Genomic DNA, 12061 nt, shown 5'->3' with positions numbered 1-12061 from the left:
CTCCATCTGGTAAATGGAATTTCCAAATATCTATAGCTACATGGTGAAAAACCAATTGTTTGCTTCCTAAGATGGGAACCCAGAAGGACAGCTGTCTCACCATGGCTAGTCAGTGATGTATTGGGAGCCATGACTACTGGGATAAGACCATAAAGAGAATGTCTTTCGTGTTTCTTTAAAAAGGAAGAAATAGAACTATTTTTTATTTGTAAATAGCATGGTTATCTGTGCATTTGCTAACTAATCACTTCACTATGAGCCTCTGTTATAAAGCACAGAGATGCTTCATGTTAGCAACCAAGCACATTGAAAGACATCAAGTAAAACTCTAGGTAGCTTGTCACTGGCATGTGGAATCACTCTGTGCAGATGCCAAGATTGTTACGAGGTCTCAAAGCAGGTGCTTGGAATGAGAATGACTCCCTTAGGCTCACTTATTTAAAGACTTGGTCCCCAGTTGGCAGAACTATTTAAGAAGGATTATGAAATGTGAATTGTTGGAGGAAGTAACTGGGGGTGGGCTTTGAGATTTCATAATAATAATAATAAATAATAATAATAATAATCCTGAGATTCCTGGTGCACCCTTCCTCTCTCTGCTTCCTGGCTGTAACGTAATCTCTCAGATATTCCTTTGCTTCTCCATCATGGACTAAACCTCTGAAAACAGAAACCAAATTAAACACTGTGTTTTAGAAATTGCTTTGGTCATGGTGTTTTAATACATAGAAAAGTAATTAAGACAAAAGTTGGAACCAAAGCGTGGACTATTGCTGTGCTAGTCCTGACCATGTTGGTTATGTGTATGTGTGTGTGTGTGTGGGGGGGGGGAATGTGGAAGAATTTGGAGCTTTGGGCTATACAACCACAGCATTATGGGCCTCCTTTGTAGGAACTTGGAAGACAATAGTGTTGAGAGCTTGCAAACTGTGGAGGCCCGTTCAGGAGAACGGTGTCAGAAATGGGACTAGAGACCCTTCTTGTGATAGTTTGGCAATGAATGTGGCTGCTTTCTGTCTTTGTCTTAAGAATTTGCCTGGGGTAAACTGAAAAGTAACAGACTAATTTCCTTGGCAGAAGAGATTCAAAATTAGTATTGACTGTCATCCTGTTATTATTAATCATTCGTTTTGTTTTGTTTTGGTTTTGTTTTGCTTTGTTTGTTTTTGTTTCTCAAGAGAGGGTTTCTCTGTGTAGACCTGGTGCTAATCGCCCCTATGCAAATCTGTCCTGAAAAATGAAAAGTGGGACAAAAAGAAATACAAAATGTACAGTGAACACAGAAGAGGAGGAGGGGCACCAATAAATTCAATGTTGTAGCTAAGACTTGTGCTAAAAGAAACGAGAAAAATTAAAAAGAGGTATGATCAGAAATGGAATAAAGAAAGAGGTGCCCTCAGGGTAAGACCCCACAGAGCTAAGCTTCCAACTGTGAAAAGACATGGCTTAAGGAGTTTTCTGATCCTAAAAAGCAATAACAAAGCAAAGCTTCTACAAATACTATTCAGGGGTGCCTGGCTTCACCCCAAGTTGGTAGTCACACTTGGAAGTGTTGTCCATGTGGTTCCAGCTTTAGAATTATGGGGGCTATATGGATAAAGAGTTTGTGGATCTTCTATCTGGGGTTAAGGTGGTCCCCTGAGACCAGGTATGTGTCAGAGGAGTCTGCATGGAGGTCCCGAGAGCGACCATTGCGTGGCATTGTAAAAGTGAAGCCCAGATTGTGTAGAAACACCAGGATGCTGGAGAGGCTGGAGCCATAGAATACCTGCCAAGGAGATCTTCAGAATGGAACCAGCCCGAGAGAGAGAGAGAGAGAGAGAGAGAGAGAGAGAGAGAGAGAGAGAGAGAGAGAGAGAGAGAGAAGTATGCTGCAGACATGAAGCTGGTGGGGTGAGGGACATCTAAGCCTTGGACATCAGACAGTTTGCTACATGGAGCAACAGGAGTTGAAGTTTGCCCCCACCCCTGGATTTTGGTCTTGTTCTGATGCAGTGTTTCCTCATTAATTCCCCACTCCACCCTTTTGGGATGGTAACATATATCTGAGCCATTTTAGTGTTGGGGGTGTATAATTTGCTTTTTGATTTTACAGGGGGCTATGTAACCTTAAATTTTCAAACCTTATTTTTAATGATGGTTCTTAAATGCTTTAACCTCCCTTTTAGCCCACCACTCACCAGAGGTAGTGGGAAAGAAAGGATATGGGAAAAGTGGACCTGCTTAGAAAAGTTCTTTGGAGCAACTCCTGGCTATGTTGTCTGGACATTGGCAGTTCAGGTCACAGGTTAGCAGCAGCAGCTCGATCCACTCACAAACACTTCACAGATAAACCATCAGTCCAGTTCGGTAGAATTAGGTTAACAACAGCTAGGAGAGACACCCAGGCCTTAGACTAGGCACAAGTCAGCAAGCAGGAGGGACCAGGAGGAATGCCGGAAGGTCTTGGCTGTGTCTCTCTCAGGAAGGTAAAGGAAGATTAGAGAAGACAAAAGACCCACAAGCATTGCTCAGCTAGCTCTATAAGCAAGCCCAGCTCAGCCCCTGTCACTGTTTGTCGAGTCCTATTTGTACCCTCCAAATATCACGTGCCCTCCACGGGTGCTGCCTCAGCACCTGTCTTACCTCAGCATGAGCATCGGTCTCAGCTGACAGCACTCTGTCAATCAGCCTAAGTCCTCAGAAGTGGCAAGAAACTGCAGCACACCACCAGAAGTTTTTTGGTGTGTTTCCCTCTGTGGAGTTCCAACAAATGCAACTCAACTACATGATGTAAGGCGGACCAAAACATGTGAGTCATTAGCAAAGAATTCTTCCTCAAGTGCCCTTTCACATGCTTGCTTTATCAGAACATTCTGTCTGCTTCAGCTAAACATTCCTTCACAAGACTGCCTTAACCTTTTATCTATGACCATTTCAACCAAGTGTTCCTTCACCCGATTGCCCCAGCAAAAAACCATTCAACTGACTTTCCAAAGAACACGTGTGTTTCTACCTTGGAGCTACAATTAATAGCTTGTAGATTGTCTTCGGTCTTAGAAGAGCCTTTGGACTTTGAAACTGTATCAAGACTGTGAAAGAGTATGAAGACTTTTTAAATTTGAACTAAATTTATTTTGCAGTATGCATATCCATAAGCCTATGGGCTCAGGGAGTGAAGTGTGTGTTTGGAATGAGAACAGCCCCCTTAGACTCATTTATTTGAATTCTTGGTCCCTAGCTGGTAGAAGTGTTTAGGAAGGATTAGGAGGCGTGGCCTTGTTGGAGGAGGTGTGTCACTGGGGGTGGACTGTGAGGTTTCAAAAGCCCATGTTATTCCTAGTCTCTCTCTCTCTCTCTCTCTCTCTCTCTCTCTCTGAGTTGTAGATCAAGATATGATCTCTCAGCTATTCTTTTGCTTCATCACCATGGTCTCTAACCTTCTGAAACTAAAAGGCAAATGGCACAATTTCTTTCATAAGAAATTGCCTCGGTCATGATATTTTATCACAGCAATAGAAAAGTAACTAAGACATTCATAATTTGTTAATTTCATAAATCATTTCAAAAGTAAATGAACTCTGCCCATTTTCTTTTTGCATGTAGACCATAAAATCTCAGCATGGAGAAAAAAAGTAAAAGGCAACAAGAACCGCACCCCAGGTCACCCTCCTTCCATCTGGCAGAGTGACTAAAACTTTGCTTTCGCTAAGTGGCAGTAGTGTGAGGGTTCTAAAGGCATCTGGCATCTTCTTCTGAGGTCTGTTGTTTGATAACATATCTCTTCCTCAGCTTCAGGAACGAGTAGCTTTAGAGAAGGAAGATGTGAGAGGCGAAAATGGGATCTCTCCCAGAGGCTGGACAAGATTCAGGGTGGTGGCACAGAGGGTTAGGGAGGTGATCAGCCCATGGGGAACAAAGAAACAATGACTGAGGGTTCTTTCTTCGTGTATGAGTAGCTGTCGAGCTGTACTCTTAATGAGCTCATATGGAGGGGCAGATAAGTATAGAAGATGTCAGAGGAAAGATGCCTATCTCTGCTTTTTCCAGTTTTTTTTTTTTCTATTTAACTTTGCACAGCTGCACTATTTCTTACTGTGATGTTTGTCGAAGGACTTCACATTTGACTGTCATGGAGGCGTTGTGGTTTGACTTAGTAGACTGAGGAGAGCACAGAGCGCATTTAATGGTGAATTCCAAGTATCTTTCAGAAGTAACGGAAAGTTTTCAGTGAGATTCATTTACACATCCCCGAAGGGCAATAGCTGAGAGAATCTGCAGAACAGGACTGGCTGATAGGGAAAGGCTTTGCCCTAAAGCAGTCATGTCTTCTCATCCACACTGGATAGGTTCCACTTGGTGCAAGCTTTCAGGAAGCCAGATCCTCCTCATCAAATGATTCCGGCTAACCAAGAGGCACATAAATAGCTCTCTCTCCAAGAAATGAGTTAAGAATAGAAGCCAGGACTCTGCCGCACAGCAGACTGCAGCTGTCAATGCAGGCAGTAGAAGATCAGCACTGACCATCAAACTCCAGGCAAAGGCCAGGCAAGGGTTGCTAGTGCAATGGCAAGTTATGTGTGGCACACCAGATGTCTGGTGTGGGCAGAGGTGGTACAAGGAGTACCATGTATCTCCCAGATGATAAAAAAGAAAAAACAAAGAGGAAAAAAGGAAGAGCAGACTCTCCCAGTGTGGGTGTGTGCAAAGTCAGCAGGACACAGAGGAGTTTCCGAGGATATGTAGCAAGAACACCAAAGGCCTGCCTTCTGGAAACAGGCTGTGCTAGAAGCCAAGTTATGATAGAAATCACACATATTCTCTTAAGAAACTTGGGACAGAAATCAAAGCATGGTGGCGTCACATCCAGGGATTTGCCACCATATAGAGAGGAACCTGCTCGGACAAGCCACTGCAGCAGCCTGGAGCCAGGCCTCCCAGCTCATCCCTGGAATAAATTCAACTTTTAGAAGGCAATCCAAAATCCTGTGCACACCGCACTGCCTCCTAGAGATATGTGTCATGAGCCTACTCACAGGTACACATTGAAATATAAAACAAGGTTTATTCTATCAGGTTTCAATCCAAGCAACATTAGTTTCATAAGCTGTTGCCTGATGGTCTAGGAAGTTTTTTAAAAATATATAACACCAGAAATTTATAATTTGCCATGATCTTTGATTGTGTAACCTTACTAAGAAAATATTAGATATAACTAATAATCTTGCATGACTAATATAGTTGTATAATTTACTGATATATTGTCTTCAAGTAATCTGCATGATATTCTTCATTTAACTATTAACATTTATTTTTTGAGTCCCTTGAACTTCCAGTAGAAATTTATTTGTTTGTTTACTTATTTATTTTGTTATGACCCATTTATTGTTGGTAGTCATAGTTTAAACTATCAAAAGAAACTACGTGTACTCTTAGCCTTCCTGATCTGTGGTTTCTGAATCTATGAATGCAACAACCTCAGACTGAAACCTGGTTGCTTAGGCAGCAAACGTGCTTGCCACCAGGCTCAACCATCCGAATCTGATATCTGAGTCCCCATGTAGTAGAAGAAGAACCAGTTCTGCAAGTTCTCCTCTGACTTCCACGCGTGCATGGTTGAGCCTTCACCCTCCCCTACTCCATGGCACAGGCACTGAATGGTGTACACACACACACACACACACATATACACACACACTTCAAATAAAAATAAATAAATGTAATAAAACTTGAAGTACTTTTAAAATTCCCTCTATTCTGAACATGTGAAAAATTTTCCCTTGTCATTATTTCCTAAACAATACAACGGAGCAAATTTTTACATAGTATTTATATTACATTAGGTGTTATAAGTCATCTGTAGATGATTTGAAGCATCTACCAATTTTTGGTAAACACTGAGGCTGTATTGTATTTATAGAAGCAAGTTAAAAGAGGAGGCTTTTATTTTGGCTCAGTTTGGGGTACAGTCCTTCACATCTGGATGATGGCAACTGGTTTGTGCTCTGGAGGTGGGAGCTTGCTCTCTCCTGGTGGGTCAGGAGGCAGAGAAAGGCCGAGGCCAGCATAAGTAGTGGGTGAGCTATTGCAATGGCTTTCTCCTTTTTAAAAAGTGGGAATCCCAGCCTATGAGAAGGTTCTGCACACAGAAGTCTTCCCCCTCAATGCATTCTCTGTGGAAATGCCCTAACAGGCAGGGCAAGCATTTTTAACAGTGTACCCAGTTAGGTCCTGGGTGCTTGAAAGTTTCCTTATTCCCATGCAGTTGACTATCACACAACCATCACAGTATCTTTTCAGTTACTTAGGCTGAGAGGCTATGGCTGAAGCAAACGTTGAGTGCTCAAATTACACACACACACACACACACACACACACACACACACACACACCACATCCTGGGCTTATTAGCTGTGACCTCGGGCAAGTTCCGTTGCTTAACTTCCTTTCTGTAAAATGGGGATGGCAGTAGTGTTTACCTCATAGGGTGGTGATGGGATTTAAATATGCCTAAACCAGCACCAAGTAAAGACATTAGTGAGTACCCACTGCTCTACCAGAATGTCTAGAACTCGGTAAACAGTAAATACTGTTAATAAGTATTTCTTAGTCTCGTTATTTAAGTGAGAGCGAGAGCTTGTATTGTGCTAGGCAACAAGCACAAACAGGCTCAGCGAGGCTGGTGATGAAAGCCCGGGGCTCATACAATGACATTATCTCTGCTGTGTTCCATATTGAGTTAATCTCAATGTAATAAGCCTATCTCTTTGTATTTATTAGGGTTGAAAATATGTCAATGAGGCTGGAGGAAATCAATGAAAGAGAAAATTTCATGAAAACATCTCTGCAGACTGTTGATCTTCGGCTCTCTCAGCTGGAGGAGCTATCCGGCAGGATGGTCAGCGCTCTGGAGAATCTGGCAGGCATCGACAGGTCTGACCTGATCCAGGCTCGATCACGAGCATCCTCAGAATGCGAGGCCACCTACCTGCTGCGGCAGAGCAGCATCAACAGTGCTGATGGCTACAGCTTGTACCGCTACCATTTCAATGGCGAGGAGCTTCTGTTTGAGGAGCCTGCCCTCTCTACTTCGCCAGGGACAGTGTTCCGGAAAAAAACCTGCTCCTTCCGGGTGAAGGAAGAGGATGCAAAGTCGCACCTGGACCAGCCAAGCAGCCTGCACCACACCCCTGGCCCCAGCCCACCTGCTACGCCAGGCCGCAGCCGGCTTGCCCTTGACGGTCCCTTGAGCGCGGATATAAGACCTGGATCGGACCCTGGCATCTCTGCAGGCGAGTTAGAACCGCGGGCAGATTTCAAGAGCGCAGAAGCTGCACCGAGTTTGAACTTAGCAGGCGTTGCAGGCACTCAACTGACTGTTGAGAGCACTGTTTCCCACCCTCTGCGGGAGAGCAAACTGGCTCGCTACTACCCGGGAGACCCCAACACCTACAAAACAATGAAGTCTAGAAGCTTCGTCTATTCTGAAGGAAGAAAGCTAGTCCGGGGTCTTAGCAACTGGGGTGCCGAGTACAGTTCAATCATGGACCAAGCATGGAACTCGGCAGAATGGAGATGCCAAGTTCAAAGGATCACGCGCTCCCGCAGCACAGACATCCCATGCATCGTGTCTGAAGCAGCCTCGCAGGATGAGGTTGAGGATGAGCACAGAGGATCTCTTCTGGCTCCTCAGATCTCTCGTTCAGCCCTCACCGTCTCAGACAGGCCGGAAAAGGAAAATTTATTGTCTGTGAAGCCACACCAGACTTTAGGATTCTCCTGCCTACGGTCAAGAAGTTTACATGGCCATCCTAAGAGTGCTGAACCAGCTCCTAGCAAATTAGACAGGGCAGGACATGCCAGCAGCATTAGCAACTTAGCAGTTGTGTCTGTTGCTCCAGAGGGACAAAATACCCAGCAAGAGAAAAGAAGCGGGGAAACTGAATGCTAATGGGTTTTGCTTCTTTGATTTAAACAAAACCCAAACACTCATAGCCAGACCGTCGATGGCCGCCATCTTGGCCCTCCAAATCATGATCAATTTTAGGAAATGCATTCATTTTGAACTTCATTTTAAATTTAAATTGTAATGAGGGTACAGTAGTGTTCATTAAACGTGTTAAGCATGTTTTAGAAAACTATGTTGTTTATAGTAGGAGTAAAAGAGAATGGAAGCCACACTAGCAGGCTAGGGCTATATAGCTCAGTGGGTAGAGCGCTTGCTCACAGAGTACAGCCAAATCCATCGCCAGCAGCACTCGGAACCTGTAATGGCATACACCTGTAGAGTTGTAATGCCAGCAATCAGGGAGGTGAAGTCAGGAGAATCAGACATTTACAGTCATCCTTGGCTACATAGGAAATTATCCCTGAGCCACTTAAGAATGTCCTAAATAAATAAATAAATAAATAAATAAACAAGTAAAATTTCAGAAGACACTAGGCCAGTGAAGATAATTAGTTCATCACTATCAAGACTGCATGAGCTCTTTGTTTTGTGGGCCACCTACTGTCTGACAGAGGCCTTAGGGCACTGAAGTCTCTACTGAGCCATTTAATAAGTGACACAAGAGAAATTAAAGAGATAGAGTAGATGTGAAAGAAGGAAAAGAAAGGGGAAAAATAAAAATCAGTAAGTACAAGAAGCAGACAGTGGTCACACAATTTACACATTTTATCAGGAGTTTTTGTTGGTTGTATGTTTCAAAATTGTACAAGTCTATGAAACCTCACACTCTAATCATACAGGAGGTTTGTGAATACAAGGTTACTGAGTTTGCATTTTCTTGTCTTTGTCGTTCTTAATAACAAACCAAACCAAACAAACTAAACCCCCAAGACAATGTGTCTTTCTCTAGGAATGTCTTTCTCTAGGAATGGTTTGTGGAAAGCAGTAGATAGAACCTAAAGGCTAGAGGTTCAACAACCAAAGGATAAAGGACCAAGGCTGACAACACAAGAAGTTACACTTCAACCTGATGTTTGTGCAAAACAAAGGAATGGGTATCCAACAAAGCCACTTTCACTTGGGGCTAAAGTTAGGACTGCCGTCTAGACACACGCCCAGGAGTGGTTGGAATGTCGTGTGCTCTGAGAACAGAGTTGGGGTTTTGAGACTGAAAATGTCAGGCACGCTATTACAAAAGAAGGCTCAGTGGCGTCTCCAGGGTGTGCAGGAGCAAGCAGGTGCTTCGAGCCGGTGGAGGCAGCTCCGGCAAAGCTAGTCTCACTGGGATAGCTGTGGCTCCACCAGCTGACCCTTCACTTCGTTTCCCTGAACTGAGACAGGATGAACCCATTTTATACAGTGAGTTCTCACAAAGTCAATGGACATTATTGTCACAGGGGGAAGGGGCACTGTCTAGGCATATCACCACCCAACGACACACAAAGGAGCAGAACGAGGACTTCTCTGGCTAGAAGGGAGGTGAGTTAGAGGCCGGTACAACTATAAGGACTCCAGCACACACATACAGAGCAGAGAGCCCAACTCTTGCCTAGAATCACTGATGGCTCTCACTGAAGCCAAGCACTTCATAAAAAGAACCATTGGCTAGTAGATCCAAGATCTCAGAACAAATGGAGGTAGTATGGATGAAAATGGGAGATGGAGTTTTTTTTTTTTTTAAGGAACAAAGAAGATGAGCAAGTCAGTTTCCTTCTCTGAGTGGAGGGGGAGACAGAGGAGAGACGCACAAAGACGGGCAGACATAGACAGAAGCACAGAGCATGGCAGAGATATCTGTGGTCTGCTTGCCATTTGAAGATCACCTCAGGGGAGCCACAGGAATCGAGCAAATGTGATGACCAGGAAGGAGACTGATTTTTTTTTTTCTTAAAATAAGACTGAGATTTTAATAGATTAGAATCCCTGAACTTGGATGAACTTTTCCAAAAGGTCTGATCTAGCACTGAAGTGGGCAGGCCTTTGAAATGTAATACATAGCATTTATTTAGTAAGCAAAACTATTACTTGTTTGTACACGGCTGCATGGAACCTATTTCATCATTCTGCTACGAGTCCATATGTGATTCCGTGTTTCATGAAATGCTCCGTATAAGATGGCAACCATGCTGATTAAGTCAGTCCAAAATTTTAAGCCCTTCCTATTGATGGCCAGATCAACCGTACCCAAGCTTAGGGGTATAGAGTTTTTAAATGTTTTTAAAACCCCTAAAGGCCACAATGTGCATCAAAGTTAGATGAAGGCCAGAGTACCCTGAAGTGTTCGTTTCTGGCAGAGCATAGCAATTATTTTAGATGTAACCTTCTAATTTTTTTACTTATATCTTTTCTAGTCTACTTCAGTTACTTTAATTAATACATGTGGACCATGGTCAAGGCCATGGAAATCTCAAATGTGTTGCCAGGGCAGACATGACCATTGGGAGGAGGCAGGTAGAAGGCAGAGAACTGTCTAAAATGACAAAACCTTCGTCATTTTATTTCACACACTGCATCTTCTCTTATTTCCAAACCTTTCCTTTTGTCATATATACATAGACACACACACACACACATATCTTTTATTTTTTTAGATTAATATAATTACATTTCTCCCTTTCTTTCTCCTTCCTCCATGGCCTCTTTTTTCTTAATTGTTGTTATACACACAGACACACAGACACAAATACACTCCCTTAAATACATAAGTATAACTTAATCAGTTTGTATAATGTTAACAACTTTTATGTGTGTGTTCATGGCTGACCATTGGGTACTGAATAATCAATTGGTGTGTGCTCTTCCTTGGAGAGGGCTTTCTCTTGCTCTCAGTATTCCTTAGCTGTTTGCTATTCTTTGTGTGAGACTGGGGCCTCATGGGCTTCCTTCCATTCACATTAGCATATCCATTGTCCCTCTTCAACTCATGTTTAGGCATGAGTTGGTGAGACTTTGAGAGAGTAGCTTCTGACATTCCAAGGAGACAAAAATCTCACAATAAGCTTCCTGTTCCTCTGGCTATTATAATCTTTCCTCCTGGTCTTGATTCCCAAAGCTTAGGTAAAGGAGTTATATCAGAAATGGGATTGGACTCCATACCTATGCATTTTGGTTGGTTGTTTTCTGTAATGGTCACTCTCTTTTAACTAAGAGAAGTTTCCTTGATGGGGTGGAGGTTGAAACTACATTTATCTGTGGGTATAAGGACAAATATTTAGAGTGTAGTTAGGAATTATGCAGGTTTAGTAATGTGGTGATTATAGATTCTCCTCCAAGATCCATGGTGTCACTAGCCCTGGGTAATTGACTAGATTTCCAGTACCAGGTGTGATTTCCATCTTGTTGAATGAGTCTTAAGTTTAATCAGAGAGTTGATTATTATTGCCAAGGTATGTTTGCCACTATTATAACCTTAGGGTGATCATGCCATGCTGGTCCGTTGTGGTTCACAGGTATCATACCTGGGTAGGAGTGTTAGTTGCTTCCTTTGGAAGCTTGCGTGGCATCTTCTGGTACTACAAAAGCTAGTCCTCAGGGAGGAGGCTCTCAGGTCAGTTCCAGATCTGGGTCCTGCATCTCAAGTATATAGTGTCTTCAGCAATGGGGACTTACATTCCACATCCAAGAGGCAACAGCAATAGGCTGTACCATTTTGAAAGTCTCTTGGACAATCATGACCAACCACTCAAAATATGGTTTCTCATGCCAGATATTGACACTTTTATTACATGGACTTTGGCTCTAGGAGGAAACTAGCCAGCCCTGATGGGGAAATTTCACTTATTCTATTCATGTATATTTATATACCGACTCATGTGTGCTACAGGTATTTTTAGGTAATTAATAATGCGATTCTTTATCCTCACTGCTTTTTTACCTTTCTCCTTTTTCTGTGTTTTGATAACAAAAGTGCTTAGCCTTAGCCAAGTTCAAGAGAAGAACAGATTTCTTAGAACAGCTTGAAGATCTGTAACTATGGTGGTTTGAATATGCTTGGCCCAGAGAGTGGCACTATTAGGAGATGTGGCCTTATTGGAATGAGTGTGGCCTTGTTGGAGGAAGTGTGTCACTGTGGTGGGGGGGTGCTTTGAGACTCTCCTAGCCACGCGGGACCCAGTCTTCTCATTTTTGCTCTCA

General features: G+C 43.1%; 1 protein-coding gene across 1 annotated transcript in view; it reads left to right on the top strand.

The window, feature by feature from the left end:
- Positions 1-8011, top strand: part of Trpm1 (transient receptor potential cation channel subfamily M member 1) — a 119926-nt gene extending 111915 nt beyond the window's left edge. Inside the window, exon 27 of the mRNA XM_052178463.1 lies at positions 6760-8011. Within this exon, the coding sequence (XP_052034423.1) occupies positions 6760-7930 (1171 nt within the window). The 3' untranslated portion in view covers positions 7931-8011. The remainder of the gene's footprint in view (positions 1-6759) is intronic.
- Positions 8012-12061: the final 4050 nt, after the last annotated feature.

The sequence above is a fragment of the Apodemus sylvaticus genome, chromosome 1 (genome assembly GCF_947179515.1).
Source record: "Apodemus sylvaticus chromosome 1, mApoSyl1.1, whole genome shotgun sequence".
Classification (NCBI taxonomy): Eukaryota; Metazoa; Chordata; class Mammalia; order Rodentia; family Muridae; genus Apodemus; species Apodemus sylvaticus.
The sequence above is the reverse complement of the archived record's forward strand: the minus strand, read 5'-3'. Positions and strand labels throughout refer to the sequence as shown.